Genomic DNA, 17,661 nt, shown 5'->3' on the forward strand with positions numbered 1-17,661 from the left:
GGACACAGCAACGGTCATAAATATGAACTAGTTGCCAAGCTTCTGAATTTTGATCACATGATCCTAGAGATGCATGTAAAAGTCATAACTGTGAAATATGGTCCTAAGTCACTTTTTTCAGTGCTGTTGTAACTTCAAACAGTCTCTAAATGAACTGTTGTAAGTCAAGGACTACCCATATTCAGATGAAAAATGGACAAAGTGCTTTAGATTTGGTGGGGGTGGATCCTCATTGTCCTTTTCAATAGCTTCTTAAAGAATGAATCAATAGACTATAGTTTCTACAGCTATAATATAGCTATATAGAGCTATATAGTAAATTATTGCATGAGAAAGGACATGCTAAGTTCAGTAAGGACAATTGTCCTTGAAAGTCTTCCTGGATATTTTTTTTTCTTGATGTTCTATAAATGAAAAAAGAAAACTTGTACTAAAAATGTGCTGTTCAAGCACCCTTTACTATTATATCAATTTTAATTAGAGTTCACATTTCAGGTACACTAAAAATCAAAGGTTCCTTTCTTTCTTTTTTATTATTAAAAATGTTTGTAGATTTCCAGTTCAGCCAGATATATACAGTATAGAGTTTTATAGAGCTTTTATGGCTTGGCATTTTCCCTTAATGTTTTCAAAAACAAAAACAATGGGATCTGAGAGAGAATATTTTTAATCAAATATACTATATTATTTGAAGGGAAAACTATTAATGATGGAAACTGGATTGTTTTTCACGTAGTTGGGAAAATGTTCTGTAAGGAATAATAACGTATCAGCCTGGCAGCTAGGGCTTTTTAATTCAGGAAACTAGAATGACAGTACAGTTTATAATACCTTCTGATTGGTCTTTAGAAAACTTATTTAAAGTTCTTATTTAGTTTTCAGGCAATATAGTTTTCTCATTTACAAGCTTACATCTAACTGACTGAAAGAACAACAAACTACGTGTAACTGAAGTGCAAGGGCATAATTTGCATTTTTTTTAATACTTTGGCAACAAAATACTCAGCAACATAAAATATAGTGTGATGTTTTAAAATGAAAATTCTTGCTTCATGCAGACAGTGCCCTGAAGTAAGATTCATGTCAGCCAGAAGTTTCTATACTTAACCCACATGATACTGGAATGTTTAGAAGTGCTTTTGTGGGCTTTCTAGCAATACTACTAAACATACAGCTTTAAAATAACACAAGCAGAGGTAAGTTTGAGGAAACAAATAAAAATATGTTAACATGTATTCAATCTCTCTAAAAGTGCCAAAATAAATAACATTTCATGTACCTTATGATAAGCTTTCCTCTCATTATGGGCCATAAAGTCACTGTTGACTATTGATGACCATAGCGCTTTCCCAGTATAAATGGCAAAGTTACTATTCAGATCAACGTAAAAGCAATCCTAAAGGATGCTGACTTTTAGATAATGAGGAAGGTAGGTCATTTCCCTCTGACCCACAATTATTTTATAAATGTGGGTACATGGGTGTGTGTATATGTGTATTGAGGGTGAGACACTTTAATTTTCTTTTCGGAAGTAGCCAAGTTTATATAAGGATAGCAGAATGAGGGACGGAGGGAGGGAGGGAGGGAGGATACTATCCTCTCCTATTTTATGTCTAACTGACAAAGTCAGCCAGTATTTGAAGGAGGATATGTTTCTAGACTATATGCTGAAACCTCCCTTATCATAAGCCACTTGGAACATTATGTTATTTTAGGTTCCAGAACAGCTCAGTTTACTAGGCAGCTCATTAATTCTCCTTGATCTATCTTGGCTATCAATACTTTCTGTGATAAAAAGAAGTTGGTAAAATAGATAAGGAAGTTATCCATATTAGAATGTAAAGAAATTTCTTTCACTACAAAGGCTCCAGTAATGAAGTCAGCTACTATGAATAATGTATGTGTGATTTTTTTTTTAAAAAGGGCTTTGATAACAATGTTGAAAGCCTTAGTGCCACATTAGTTAGATGTGTGATAAAATAAAAAAAATGAAGCAGTGCTTACATTTAATTAGTGAGAAGATGCTGGATCATGGATAGATTGCATCAATATCTTACACTTTTTGTACTAACAAATGATATGAGAAAGGTATGCCCCCAAACAGGAAGAGTATGAAAATAAAGCATGTTCAAGCCATATTTTACCTTTTAACTGATACCCATTCAAGTTAATATCGCTAGAATTAATAGTATTAAAATTATTGAAAAAATGTGTAAGGGCAAAGTGTAGATTTGGTGATTTGCAACACTAAGATTGGGGCTAGGCAAATAATTAAGTACTTCACCCTCATATAAACAAAGAAATTCATAGTTATTAAAGGAAAATATCCCCAAATATTTGAGTGCACTTCACATAATTACAGAATGTATGAAATGGAATAGGACAGCAGAACTGGGTAGTCAGCGCAGGAATCCATTAAACAATCTCCAACAGCTGGCCATCCAGACTGAAAACCGACAGTGAGGAAGATGTCACCATTTACATGCAGATTGTTCCATCACTGCATGAAAATTATTAACAGGAAATTCCTACAAATTGTACAATGGGTAAATTATAATCCCATTGTACAATTACAATAGCAACTGATTCAATATGCGTGGAAAGGCTATCCTTATCTACCAACCGCAAAGTGTCCCATGAGACTCTTATTTGATCAGCTCAGAAATAACCAGGGGCTTCTAAAAAAAGCTCAAAAGTATAACCATTCATGCCACTAGGCAGAGAGAAATTGGCACTTGAGCAGCAGATAATCAGAGGAAGAAAGTAGTAGTGAGTGTGTATGACAGGCCTAATATTAAGGTATGGTGGAAAATATTGTCCTATGTCTAGCTAAAATAAGATTAAATTCTCTATTTCCCTTCTGGATATGAAAGGCTCTATTTCCCTCCTGGATATGAAAGGCCACTTCTGCCTGGGAATTATGGTTATCTATGGCTTTTTGAAGTTTTTGTTTCCTTCTGTATGTCCACCCCTTAAGTCTTTCTGATCCTCAATTTGAAGAGTATTTTTTTCCATAATCTGCGTAAAAGAAACATATTTTCTCCACCTAGGCAACTTTAAGATAGGTGGATTTCAATGCCCGAATTCCCCAACCAGCAACTTTCAATGTTGTCAGGGTTCCAAAGTGCTGATCTAAGGTAATCCATCCATATGTTTCTTTTAGATTCTACCCACTCTCAAAGGAAACTTCAAGATACAGATTGTCCCGGTGGGAAATCAACTTACCTTCTCTACCGGTTCACAAATGTGAGCGCACGCACCACCTCCGCACATGTGCAGGACCTTCTGCATGCGCAGAGCATCAGAGCATCAAAAACAGGACATGATGATGTCAGGGAGTGTGGGCAGAGTCTCCCACCACCACTGGTACCGGTTCGCCTGAACCGGATAGAACCAGCTGAATTGCATCACTGGGTTGTCTTCGACTTACAACCATTTCTTTAGTGAGCATTCAGTGAGCATCTCCATGGTTATGTGATCAAAATTCAGATGCTTGGCAACTGGTTCATATTTATGATGGTTGCACTGTCCCTGGGGTCATGTGATTACCTTTCGCCATTTTGTGACAAGCAAAGTCAATGGGGAAATCAGGCTCACTTTACAACCATGTTGCTAATTTAACAGCAGTAGTTCACTTAACAACTTTGACAAGAAAGGTCTTAAAATGGAGCAAAACTGACTTAATTGCCTCACTTAGCAATGGAAATTTTGAACTCAATTGTGGATGTAAGTTAAGAACTACCTGAATAGCTAAGCTATAAATATCTATTTTTAGGATATATTTTTTATTTATTTAATATCCTGCCTTCATTATTTTTATAAGTAACTCAAGGTAGCAAACATACATAATATTAATGCAGACTCCACGTTATCAGTAGCATTTTGCTAGCAGTGAAGGAAAAAGACTAAGGTATAACAACCTCAAAACACCATAAAAACCATGGAATAAAAACTTTCACTTTGTCCATTTCCTCTTTCTCTTCATTGTGGGGAAAATCTGAATCCAACTTTAGTCTAGATTCCACTTTGACTAATATTGCTTCCTGAAAAATTTCTGAAAAACCAAGAGATTACTAAAGACTGTGAAATAGGCAAATCTATTTTTCTGAATATTTAAAGTCATGGGCAGAACAGGTGGCACCTAGGGGCACATAGAACCCACCAGGATATATTTTCTGGTCCTAATAATCCTCCACAATGGATGTAGGGGGGGGAAAGTGTTTTACATTTTGAGACATTTAAAGGGGTTTAAGGGGGGAAATTGGTAGATTATGTCTTGCAAAAACATGCATTTTATCCCAGCTGTGTGGATAATTGGTTCAATGCTAAATGCTACGCAATTTTTGTATATATTTTATTTATTTGATTGATTAGTAAATAATGCTTTGAATGTATGATACCCCTACCCTATTCATGAAAGAAGATTTTCAGAATCTTTTTTTTTCAGTTTCCTGCATGAAGAACATTATAGTTGCTTGAAGGAGTAAGCTCTTTAAAACTAATGTGAACCAATAAGTAATCTCATAGAGATTGAATAACAAAGAGGTGTTTTATTTAGATATATGGGAATATCCTGAACATTGGGGGGAAATGTTATTTAATAATAAGAAAGAAAATATACACAGAAGAATAATTTACATAATTAAATAATTTACAATCACCCACTTGTTTATGTAGCAAGATGATGCCAGTCTCAATTTGAAAAATGCTGAACTAAATAATAATTAGTGAAATAATTGACATTTACTGTATTACTAGTAATAGCAATAATACTTATCATTTACAAATTAATTTATTTATAATAACTTATAAATTATAAATTATCAGCTAATCCTTTGATTCTTCCAGAAGTTTCATTTACAATCTTAAGGGACATTCTTAGGGGGGAAATAGACAGATAGCAATTTGTTCTTTAGCTATAAAAGCTTCACAGATAAGATGAAATCTAAATCAAGTGCCTGCTGCCTAAATCAGAATTTAAATATTTAAAAAGTATTAAGAACATATTTAAATACCTCTAGTCAGATTAATGATTTGCAGTACATTAAGCCAGTTCAATGAATTTCAACAGGACTTTTGGTAGCTAAGTGGCTATGAGGATTAGTATATTGAATGTATGATGTATCTATACCAGTGGTGGGTTTCAAATTTTTTTAGAACCTCTTCTGTAGGTGTGGCCTGCTTTGTGGGAGTGGCTTGCCGGCCATGTGATTGGGTGGGCATGGCCAACTTGTAAAATGTGGTGAAACTCACTTAACAATGCTCTTGCTTAGCAACCAAAATGTTGGCTCAGAAACTGGCATTTGAAGCACGCAAATCTTAAAGCTGTCAAGTTACAAGACTCTTGCACCCCTAACCCTTTAGAAAAAAAAACTCCAGGGGTATTCAAACTTGAAAGCTTTAAGACTTGTGGACTTCAACTCCCAGAATTCCTCCTCTTGCTCTTCATCTTGATGATGTGCAGATGGGTGGGGGAGGGAGCTGGAACCGGTTCTAAACGGCATTGTAGATTTGTGGAACCTCTTCTATAGAAGAGGTTAGAACTGGCACGAACCCACTCCTGATCTATACAAGGGCTTTTTTATTTATTAGATCATTTGTTTATATCTCATATGTTCTACAGTAATTACCGAAAGCTTAAAAGTTTAGAAGGAGGAAACATGTTTAGCAGTTGGTTAATCAACTTGGAGAAATAGGGCAAGACAGGCAAAACAAAACTCTCATTTCTTCTTTAAAATATTCTTGGAAGGAAATGCTGATGCAATGAGTTTAAAAAAAAAAACATGTAAGGAAGGTGAATAATTTAATCAGGTAATGATGAATTCAGGTTACACTTTATGTCAGGTTCATTGGACATCTGCCATGTTTGTATTGAAGCCAAGAATGAAGTATGGCCTTTTCTTTTATTTAAAAATATTAGTTTAAAAAATCTGCAAACCAAAAAAACTGATTTGATTTTTTACGTTCTTCGAGACAATCTTTTAGTCTTTACAGCATATTATCAACTGGTCATTGTGTAAAATGTAACTTTTGGAAGATATAAAAAAATTTGAAGACAGAAACAAAATATTTTCCCTCATCTCAAAGGTTTTTTTTTTCTTTTTCCTTCTATTCAATATTATCCCACATTTCTTGGAAAGGTTTTTTTCAGAAGTGGTTTGCCATTATCTCCTTCTTGAGAGAAAGTGATTGGCCCAAGGTCACCCAGTTAGTTTTGAACCTAAGCAAAGTTGCCAGGCATCTGCCAAAACTCTCCAATGTCTAAACTCTATTTTAATTGATCCACTTCTGAATTAATGCTGATATAGAAAATGACAATTATAAATCCACAGTTTACACTAAGTTCAGAGTAGCATCTATTTCCCATTATCACATCTCAATTTGTATTTAACAATTGGCTTAACTTCCTCAATTGTGACTTTCTAAAATCAGTTTTTTTGCAGAATAGAATTAGTTTCCCTATGACTTGAAGAACATTTCATGATTAATAATGGACTCATGCAACATTTTTAGGAGTTTCTGTCCCATCTTGTATCCTTAAAATGTATTATATTGTATCTCCCATGATACAGCAACAGAACAGCAATATAGACATTTTTTTTTAAAAAAAAGGGGGGTTCTGGGGTTTATTTCATCCCTTTCAGCCTGGATATCGTTTCTCCTTTGCCCTGGATATCAGGGCTAGAGTACCCAAAGGAAGGAAAATTTTCCATTGTTCACAAGAACTTGGTTTCTCAGTAGTCTAGGGAGAAGCAGGAGGAAAACTGAAGAATGGAATTTGAGGAAAGGGAACAAGTATAAACTAATAGCATTTTTCCTACCTCAACAAGCCATGGTGGGAGAGGGTGGATCTAAATGATTATAGAGTTTCTCCAATTTAATATTGGAAAATATGGTAATCACTAAGATATGACCAAGCTGAACTCAAGTGATAAGTCAAATGTGTCATCAGTCATGAGACCCTTCATGCCCACAAGAAATCAAAGTCCAGACCATCTTGAATTCCTTCTACTCTTATCTCCTGCTAATTCTCTTGGCTGTACTTCAGATTATTATACAGAGTTTAAGCTTGCAATAAATATCTACACCCATTTGAACTGTCTGGATCTCTTGTTTCCTTGGAAGTTGACATTAATATATATCTAAGTGTTGATGTCCTCCCACCCCCAATGATGTTGTCCACATCTTTCTTACTGCTGTTGCCAGTGTGCTGCTCCAAGAATGTGGTATGTGGTACATGGAGATAGGATTAGTTTATGTCCATAGCACGTAAATAAACAAGTGAATGAATACATAGAACTAAATTTAAACAAGATGAAAACTAATGGGCAATTATGCTGAAGATTTTGGCTCAGTTTGTGGTCTGCCATCAAATTGCCTTGCTTTGCCTTGAGCTCTATCAGTTTGGTAGGAACTAAAATGGTAGTCCTACATGGCAGGGTGCAGATTAGCTATTCTGGGTAGGGAAATCAATTGGCTAGTTCACTATGGAAACATTGGAGCCAAGATTCATTTTGAGTATGAATAATACAATTAAGGACAAAAATTGGTTCTATGGAGTTACTTTAGACAATAATGGTGTCTTTTGTCTATGAAATCAATCAGTAGTGTCTCACACCCACAGAACAGAACTAATCAACAGTAGCATAGCAGGAGAAATAATCTCATATAGAACATAGTGAAATACACTGCATTGGCTTATATCTTGTTGTCTCATACCTAGTATATATTTAGCACATGCTTTCCATGCAAGAAACAACAAATTCTATTGTTAGCATCTCAAGGTAAGGTTTGGAAAGAAATTTGCCTGTAAATCTGGGAAATTATTTGGTAATTACGATATACCAGTTTGAGTTATTCAGATATTTGGAATGACATTAATCAGCATTCTCTTTACACCTGATAAAGATATATGAGAATTATGTGAGATGGCTGCTGTAAACGATATAACATTATATAACAAAATAGCATTGACAGGGTGTTATCTGATTAACAATAATGCATCTTCCCAGATTCCCATCTCTTAGGGATGTTACCAGCCATGGAACCACTGTCTTTTCTTGCATGAAGAACAACATTGCCTTGCAGCCAATGAAGTAATCCACATGCAAGACAACAAACTCTATCAGTAAGTTAATTTAATTCCTCTAACGCCACAGTCTTTCCAATATATCAGCTTGCAAACACATGAAGGGTGATCACAGACTCACAGAGCCTAAATGGGGCAGCACCAACTAAGATGGAAACATTTTTCTACTTTCTACAACACAGTTGCCAGTGTACAAATCAATGAGTTATATGACAATACTTTCTGACTGAACTGTAACAATGGGCTTAAATAGGACTAACCTTGAAAACATCCTCAGATTTGCAATTGATGCAAAGCTATAGCACAAAGAAATTAATTGGGATACATTGTATGGAAAATACACATACAAATATGGATCATGTGGAAAATACAAATTTTGATTGTTCTGACTCACTGTTCCTATGCTTTTATGCATGAGCTGTTCATGTCATGCTTAATAAATATAGTACTTAGATTGTCAAAGAACTATTATCTCAGTAGGGAAATTTGTTTATTGATGAATCAAATTCCTTCTCTTCTCCTATGTAGGTTTCCATTTGTCCAACATTCACAAAACTAATGATGGTCCTCTAAGTAGAACCAAAAAGAGAACATCAGAATTGCCAAACGATAAACCAATTCTAATGTGCCTGCCATCTGTAATGATTAAGTAGTTTAATGAAGGCAATCACAACAGAGATAATTAAATATCCATATACCATATATTTTATATGGATGAGAGTGGTTAGGAAGAACTAAGATTATGGGTGCATAGAAAGTGAACCTACTGGTAACCAGGGCTTTATTACCTATAAATTAGACATTTCACTAATCTCAGGTTGGCAAAATGATAAGGTACAAATAAAACAAATAAATATATCAATAACATGGACCATTAATGGCATTACAGAGTTATTTTATTTATTTATTTATTTATTTATTAAATTTTGTATGCCGCCCACTCTCAAAAGAGACTCAGAGTTCTCAAGCTCAAAACCCTTCTCCCTGAATAAGCTTCAAACAATGGTTATGTGTCTAGCTATTTCCTCCTACAAAATTACCAATTTTGAGATTTTATATCTGAGGCGCCTCAAGCTGTGGTAAACTTCAACAATGAGGCCTAAGTCCAAAGACAACACAGTGATAGCCAATTGAGTTCAGTTGAGATATCTAATTGAGTTAAATTCTTTATTTGCTTATACCTAAATGATAGAATTTTACCAGAGTAAAGCTATAACCGATACACTGGGAAATTCTACGCTGAGGCTACTCTGACCTTTTCCTTCCCATTCAGTTCAGGTCTATAAACTCTCTTGCCTTGACCCCCTCTGTGAAATGTTCTGCCTTCCTCACCCATTCCTTTTCCAGCTGCACATTCCATCACACCAATTCATCCAGCATAAAAATTGTGCAATATATCTGGATGAAACTAGATTGGGGAAAACTTGCCCTTTCTTTCTTTCTTTTTCTTTTTTCCTTTCTTTCTTTCTTTCTTTCTTTTTTCATTCATTCTTTTTCATTTTTCATTTTTATTTCTTTCTTTCCCTCTCCCCCTCCCTCCCTCCCTCCCTCCCTCCCTCCCTCCCTCTCTCTCTCTCTCTCTCACACACACACACCAATTTAGCCAATCAACAATAGATTGGTTTTAGAGCATCTGGCAAAAGTAGGAACAAGCTACCATGACGTTTAAGAGGCTGATTAGAAGATCAGATGTTAAGTCTGCTATGAGAACTGTTCCATTTGGCATGTTACATGGTATGTAAACTTATCCATTGGCTTTCATGATACAAGGTTATTTCCCTAATTATTCATCATTCTGTTACTTCTATCTAATTAGTCTTTTAACATGCCCAAAAACTAGAATATATCTGTATCATGATTTGCTACTGAAACTACTGTCAACTTTGGTCACTACAACATGCAAAGTCATAAGTTCAAGGATCACTTAATTAAGTGGAGCTAGTTCTATGGAATTAGCATTCTGTAATAAAGGGACATCTTTCTCTGTTATAATTCTGGGGCATTATGTTTTGTGCTTACTCCCTGAAAAGAGAAAAATTGAATTTTATTTACTTCTTTATTTAAAGCGTGCCATTTTTCAAGTTACTACTGAATACAGATAAAATTGACAAGCTATAAAAATCAATGTACTATTTTTAGAACTTGCTAGTTTTCATTTTTCTATGATGTGATGTCATCATAGTTTGGGGTAAGGTATAAATTGAGAGGAGTAGCAATACATTTTGAATAAATGGGATTACAATCATGGAAATAGATGCAAAAAGAGAAAGGTGAATAATATATTGCCTGTAGGAATTTTGGGTTAAAGGATGCAACTTCATATGCTTTAATTTTGGGTTAAAGCATACAACTGGCCTTGATATAGACATTCTTTTTGCTGTTATGATAGGTCATAGTAAATTTGGTTCATTACTTTTGTTTTTAGAGAAACAAAAGTTGACAAAATCCAGGCAATTAATTTGGCAGAAACTATTACAACTCATGATCGTTGATGGGATCCTTGATGCTCTCTGAACTTGGTTGTTTGTTTACCAAAGTTTCATTGTCCAACTAGAGATCATCATACCAGTTAATGTCTGTGAGCAATTAACCAAGTTCAAAGAGCATCAAGGCTACAACTTCATTCTTGAGCGAGCTGTCTGTCTGTCTCTGTCTGTCTGTCTCTCTCTCTCTCTCACACACACACACACACTCACTCACTCACTCACTCACACATACACATTAGTTAAATAGGAATAACAATCAGATGATTCAACTATCTTTTTCACCTTACACCCCAAACTATAAAACAATAGTATAATCCCATACTTTTAAAAAATCTACCATAAATACATGAACTAAAGATTTCATAGCCTTTTATTGAACACAAATTTTATCCATAAAAAAAGAGAATTCAATATGTTTCATGTTATTCTGCACTTAGCATGCTATAACTTGGGTTCAAGCCTCTAATCACAATGTTATTATTTCTATCACTGAAGATCAAAACTTTGTCTAGAATAACTAGGCAGTCGTTTCTCCAAGAAGTCTTGCATGAATTTTCAGTGCTACATGGTCATTGGCTTTTAGTTTTAGAACTGCGAAGAAATCTTATCCAGACCGGTTTGGATTTGGATTTGGATTGTGACCTGTTTTGTGTTCTGTTTTATTTTTGATGCCTCTGCTTGAATTATCAAGAGCAACATGTTCTCTGCAGGGATTTTCTGCAGCTTAGCGGGGAGAAATCGTAGCTCAATGACAGAGCATATGTTCTGCATTCATAAAGTCCCAGGTTCAATGCATAGCATCTGTAGCTAAAAGTGTCAGGTAGCAGCTGATGGCAGATATTTCCATGAGCCCCTGGATAACTGTTGCCAGTCAGAGTAAATAATACTAGGTTAGATGGGCAAATAGTCTTAAGGAAGTTTCCCAATATTTCTTTTGTTTTGAGGTTTGTTCTGTTATTTTTTCAGGGTTAATGTCTGATGGCCACATTAAAAACAATCTTATGATTTTAACTGTATAATTATACAGAAGATATACTGAAATCCATAAACATGTATTAGACTGTCAATATTTGATTAGTGGCTGGAAAATTCTAACTTGGTAGGCTTACTAAAATGGGAAAGTAGGAATGCAGAGAATGTAAACAGTATGTATTATCAAGAGACACTATGAGAGCTAGAGATAAAAAGAAATCTTTTTTTCTCTCTTTTGTGACAGTGGCACTGAAAGACAACATGAAGGGTGTGAGAACTGACCAGGTTTAAATGGCCATTCAGAACATTAGCTAAGAAGTTTTCAAGTAGTGTACACACTACCAATTCTTGCAATACAATAAAGATATATTTAGCAATATTTTTGGGAGCCTGGAGAACATTTTCTCTCTTGTTACTTTATAACTAAACAGAGAGCAGTAATTTTCATTAGTAATCATGTCCTAAAGAGTGAAGCAGGAAGCAACTAAACTGAAACTCTACATATTTCACATGGGATCTTATTATTGGTTTATTTATTATTATTCATTTAGAAAAATGATTTTTATCACCTAGAGTAACAAATCATATCCTTAACGAAACTACACATCATATCCTTAAGGAAATCTATCTTACCTGATGATGCGAAAAGACCTAGGAGAGAAATAAATAGTACCTCTCTACAAAGCCTTAGTAACACCACACTTATAATACTGCATCCAGTTTTGGTCACCATATAATAAAAAAGATGTTGTGACTCTGGAAACAGTGCATAAAAGAACAGCACAGATAATTAGAGGACTATAGGTGAAAACATATGAAGAATGATTAAGGGAATAGGGTACTTCTAGTGAAAAGAAGGAATAGGGGTGACATGATAGCAGTGTTCCAATATTTGAGCGTTGGTGATCAACTTATTTTCCAAAGCACAGAAGGCAAAACAAAAAACAATGGATGGAAACTAATCAAGGAGAGAAGCAACCTAGAACAAAGGAGAAATTTCCTAGCAGTGAGAACTAGTGAAGCGGCTTGCTTTCAGAAATTGTCCGTGCTCCATCACTGGAGACTGGATAGCCATTTGTCCAGAATGGTATAGGGCAGGGATGTCAAACTCGCATCATCATAGTGGTGTCACATGACGTATCACAACTTTTTCCCCCTTCACTAAACCAGTCATGGGCATGGGCATGGCCAGCACGTGATGCATCCAGTCCATAGGCTGAGAGTTTGACAACCCTGGTATAAGGCTTCCTGCTTATGATTTTTTGCAATTTCACGTAAGAACTTCCCTGAATTCTCACAATATTTCTGCACTTTTACTTATAAGATGTCTGAGCTAGCATAATTGCTTGATGGTACAAGAGCCAATTTTTTTTTATCCCATCATACCCTTTAATACTCAAGCTGTATCTTTTCTATAAACAGAACTACTTAAGTTCTGAAATTATGTTATAAATAAAACAAAAGAAATCACACAATAACCTGATTTATATGGTATATAATAAGCTATAACATACCTTATTTTATTTTGACTTAGTCGTTATGTGATCCTAATGATTGCTCTTTATAAGGTATGCTTTAAAGCTTAACATCTTGTGGAAACGAAGACAATGGATGAATAAACAATGGCAATGAACTTAGCACAATGTACAAACATACAGCTGTACTAGTATAACAGCAATCACTACAAATATTTTAAAACTTAGCTAAAATATGTAAAATTACTTACAAGGCTTATTTGCTAAACTAGCATAAAAGAAGTACATTAATGTGTTAAATTATAAAATGTTTTTTTTTTGGAACTGGTCATCTTATTGTTCAAATATGCTTTTAAAACACACACACACACACACACAAAAGACAAAATAAAGGCTAATATATGCATGACAGAAGGTATCAGGAGTTACTTCTGGAAAGTTGTCTTAACTTTTGTTAAGGAAGTCTTCCTCATCCAAAGAAGACTGGTAAGAAAGAAAGGGGCTTCTATGAATGAAACATCTTAATCTAAAATTTTATATCAAAATAAAAACTGGCATCCTAAACTGTGCAGCCTTCACTCACATAACCATATCAACAGATTGTACTGGATCCTAGCACAAGCATGATCTGCTCCAATCGACTTGTACAAAATGGTTCCGTAGAAAACAAAGGGAGGGGGGAGGAGAGGCAAAATTGTGCTGTGGTTTCCTTTAGCTGAGAAAAAGGGTAATCGAGCACTGACCTTGAATTGTCCTCTTGAAGAAAGCCTTGCAGGCCTCACATGAAGCCACACCATAGTGATACCCTGATGCAATATCACCACAAACCAAACACAATCTTTTGGGCATTGAGTTCAGCATGTATTCACACTTGGTTTGTGAATCTTCAGCAATGGTACTGGAGCAATCATCATATCGTTTCCTGACAGACCCATTGCCCCCAAGACCTGGGGCTGAAGAGTAGAGTGGTGGTGAATCTAACCCATTCTGATGTCCATTCATGGTTGAACTGTAGCTTCCACTGGCGTCAGAGGAGCCACCAGGGCTGTGATGGTTGATGCTGTCCGTCAAGGAGGCGGGGCTTGATGGTTCCGTCTTGATATATGACGAACAGCTAGAATCAATATGTCGATCCTTGCTTGACATTCTGCAAAGAAGCCTGCATTGTAAGAAAATGGGAGAGAAAGAGGTTTCTGTGCATTAAAGACATGATCTTTAAAGGCGTGCTGTAAGGGCTAAATACTACATCATTCATTCATTAGTCAATACCTCTTGTTTTACATGAAGGTAATCAGCATAAGCACATGATAGAGCCAAAGCCTCAATCTGGATGCACACAAAAGTTATAAAATATATAATACAATAGTTTTCTTTTAAATCACCTCTCCAAATTCTAAAATTGTCATATATAGTAATAAATAAATGTACTGCCAAATTGTTCTTAGAACTTCTTTCCCCTATGACAACACATTTATCCCCTCCAGTAACAATAAAAGCAAAGAACATCAAAATTGTTTCTGTATCTATCAGATGAATGTTTTGCTCAGTAAATTCTTTTTGTCAGCAAGTTTCTTAAAGCATGACTGTACTTTCTGTATTGATTGAATCTCAGTGTGAAGGAATAAATCACATTTAAAGAAATTTATAAAGAGATTTTTGATCTCAGATTACAGTGGGTAATTAAGCTTGATTTCTGTTTCACAAAATCTAAATGGAATAATTCATAAGCTTTGTCTACAATTACATTTTAGCTGTTGTCCATAGGATTAATCAATAATAATGTAAGCATCCAGTACACCTGGAAGACTATATGACATGAAAGCTAATATTTGACTATTTTGGGGGAGAAAATGCTGTTGTTAAAAGAAGGAAACAGAGGTTTTACTTGTCAGATGATAAGATCATTGATCTCTTCTTATTAAAAAGGAGGTATTCAAAGTAGTAAAAAACATCTGAACTTGCACATTTTCTGACTGTGAAAACTGGAAAAAAATTCTGCTAAGTGGCAGATTGATTGCTATGTGCTTCTTAACTGAAGAGACTGCTGTCATGGCAAACACCATGCTAATGTAGTCTTTGAAAGATTTTCAAGAATGCAGCGAAATCTATTTCACTCATGACAGAGGTAAATTTGAGTTGGGTCAATATTCAACAAAAAATAGCTTCTAATCCTGAAGAACATATCAATCTGACTGATTCATCTATGTCATTCTTATACTAAGTTTTAGGTGGAAAAAATACTTTCGGATAAATCGGCAGAGTTCTCGACAGGCTTCATGAACTGTTACAAAACTAGAACATGTTACCTTTTCAAAATATGAGTGTTTAATCAAATTTGGAAAGGAAATGTTGCAGTGAATCTCTTAGTTATCAGAACTTTGGTTCTACAGTATTTTTTCAATTAGCAAACTATCTCTTGTCACTATATTTTACATAAGTATTGGTTTATTTCAGCAGAGTCAAAGAAATACATTTATCTTGTTCAACAATATTAAGAATCCTTTCCAAAAACAAAAGTATAGCTGAAATTAATATGTTAGAATTTTCATATTCCTTTGCTAAATCAAGATGAAATAAAACATTTATTATTTTTATATACTAATGTAATAATTTAGCAGTCCTAAATGCACAGTAGTCTAAATCTACTACTCAACTTGGAGAAGAATTTAAGAAAAGAAATAGTTTCTTATCTTACAAACTCTAACAGGAAGTAAAGTGATTTCTACTTGTTAGCCAAACTTCTAACAAAGAACTTGGAAGAAAAAAGAACTCTTTAACAAGTTCATTTAGAGATTTTAGAAATTTTGTTAGTAACTAATAAATGCTGCCCTACATATTTCCAGTAAAGAAATAAAAACATTCCAGAACTTAAGAGGACTATGTTTTCTGAACCTGCCTGGTTATTGTCTAAGGCAATGTTCCTCAACCTTGAGAATTTTAAGATGAAGGGACATCAATTCCTAGAATTCTTGACTCAGCCATGTTGAATGCAAATTCTTGGACTTGAAGTCTACCCATTTTAAAATAGCCAAAGCGAGGAACACTGTTTTATGGCTGTCCTTTCACCACAGGCAATATAGAAGTAAATTACTATCACATCTTAGACCAGTGTTCTTCAGCTTTGGCTACTTTAAAATAGATAGACTTCAAGTGTGATACTGATTTTTTTTTCTATATTGCCTGTGGTGAAAGGACAGCCATAAAGCAGAGATACCCCTTTTTAAATTACCTCTTGAGGTTTCTAAGGATGATTTTTCTTCAGCAGTTAACATCTTATTTAACAATATGGTCTTAATAATTACATTTTAATCTGAAGTTTATTTTATTATCTGTTTGGTGCACTGTCCAAAGCTATTTGCATTTTTAAAAACATGCATGGATCTGCAAGTATTTGCCACATCCCCCTCAGTCATTCTTCCCCAAAGGAAAAAATAACATGGGACAACAACATGACACCTGGAGTACCAATTTTGCTTAGGGATTCCAATAAAGATATAAAGGCTGGAGTAGATTTTCAAGTCTGAAGTCAGTACAAATTCTGATTGTTAATCAGTTAGTTTATCATAAGTTACATGGACAAATATTATGTTAATAATGAGGAACAGAATCAATATGATATCCATATGATTTGGCTGGAAAAAGCCCAGCCAAAAATATACTTTTCCATTATTTGAAGAGAATAAATGTTTCAGATATATTGTATTCAATTGGGTTTCCTCTCCATTTTCTGCCTTGTGGTGACTAGTGTAATTAATACATCTATAATTAATAAATCCCTCATTCTTTTTTCTTCTTCTCAAACATTTTTCTCAAGACAATTTGAAAGATAATGGATAACTACTGAATTACTGCAATCTTATGAATTTCTTTCATTGTAGAGACTTTACAAAAATACCCAATTTAATAATTTATGTTCGTTAGACAGCTCTTAAATACATTACAATCTGGGATACAGCATGAAATATTAGGCTACTGAAGCTTGGCTTTCTTTTTGCTGTCTATCAGCAAGAAGTCTGCCTTCATTCTGACACAGGATTTGGTATGTCCATAATTAAAATACAAATAATTCTCTTGCAAGCTAGTAATTACAGAACTTGACTGTAAGGGTTGGATGCCTCTGAATAACATTTATCTAGCTTTGAAAAAATGCAAACTGTTTTAAAAATGTTAAGAAATTCATAGGTTTTCTTTTTTATATAGAAAAGCTTCATATCCTACAGAGTTTTGTTTTGCTTTTTTAAAGAAAAGATTTGGTATGAGTGAAGATTTAATGCACTTAGGATGGTTTTACTTTTGTCTTGAAAAAATGGATAAGGAAAAGATCCTGTGCTCAGTTCTCTGGAATGGATTATGTAATTAACAGGAAGCAAATTAAACATGAAGGACAACTGTGTAATATATACTTTATATCTCATATCGTTTGATTCTGGATATTTATATCTGACTCCTCCACCTAACTCCATTTTGCTATTCTAATCATCACACCAACCACATTTTGTAGGAGATCAGGAAAGAAAGCTAACACACATTCCTTCAAGCAATCTGTTGTAAAAATCTATCTCTGGCTACTGAAGGAATAAAGTGCTACATTAGAAAGTCCATTAATGCCACATAGATGTATTTCCTTCTGTTTAAAATT

The 17,661-nt window shown here is 34.6% G+C and overlaps 1 protein-coding gene across 8 annotated transcripts in view; it reads right to left on the reverse strand.

The window, feature by feature from the left end:
• ESRRG (estrogen related receptor gamma) overlaps window positions 1–17,661 on the reverse strand; it is a 460,761-nt gene that overhangs the window by 130,364 nt on the left and 312,736 nt on the right. For all 8 annotated transcript variants that reach the window (XM_087717794.1, XM_087717797.1, XM_087717795.1 and 5 more), the window contains one exon: window positions 13,766–14,181. In XM_087717794.1, the coding sequence (XP_087573920.1) occupies window positions 13,766–14,181 (416 nt within the window). The remainder of the gene's footprint in view (window positions 1–13,765; window positions 14,182–17,661) is intronic.

The sequence above is a fragment of the Thamnophis sirtalis genome, unplaced genomic scaffold (genome assembly GCF_051295495.1).
Source record: "Thamnophis sirtalis isolate CommonGarterSnake01/CBP01778 unplaced genomic scaffold, rThaSir2_p1.2 scaffold_6, whole genome shotgun sequence".
In the NCBI taxonomy this organism is placed as follows: domain Eukaryota; kingdom Metazoa; phylum Chordata; class Lepidosauria; order Squamata; family Natricidae; genus Thamnophis; species Thamnophis sirtalis.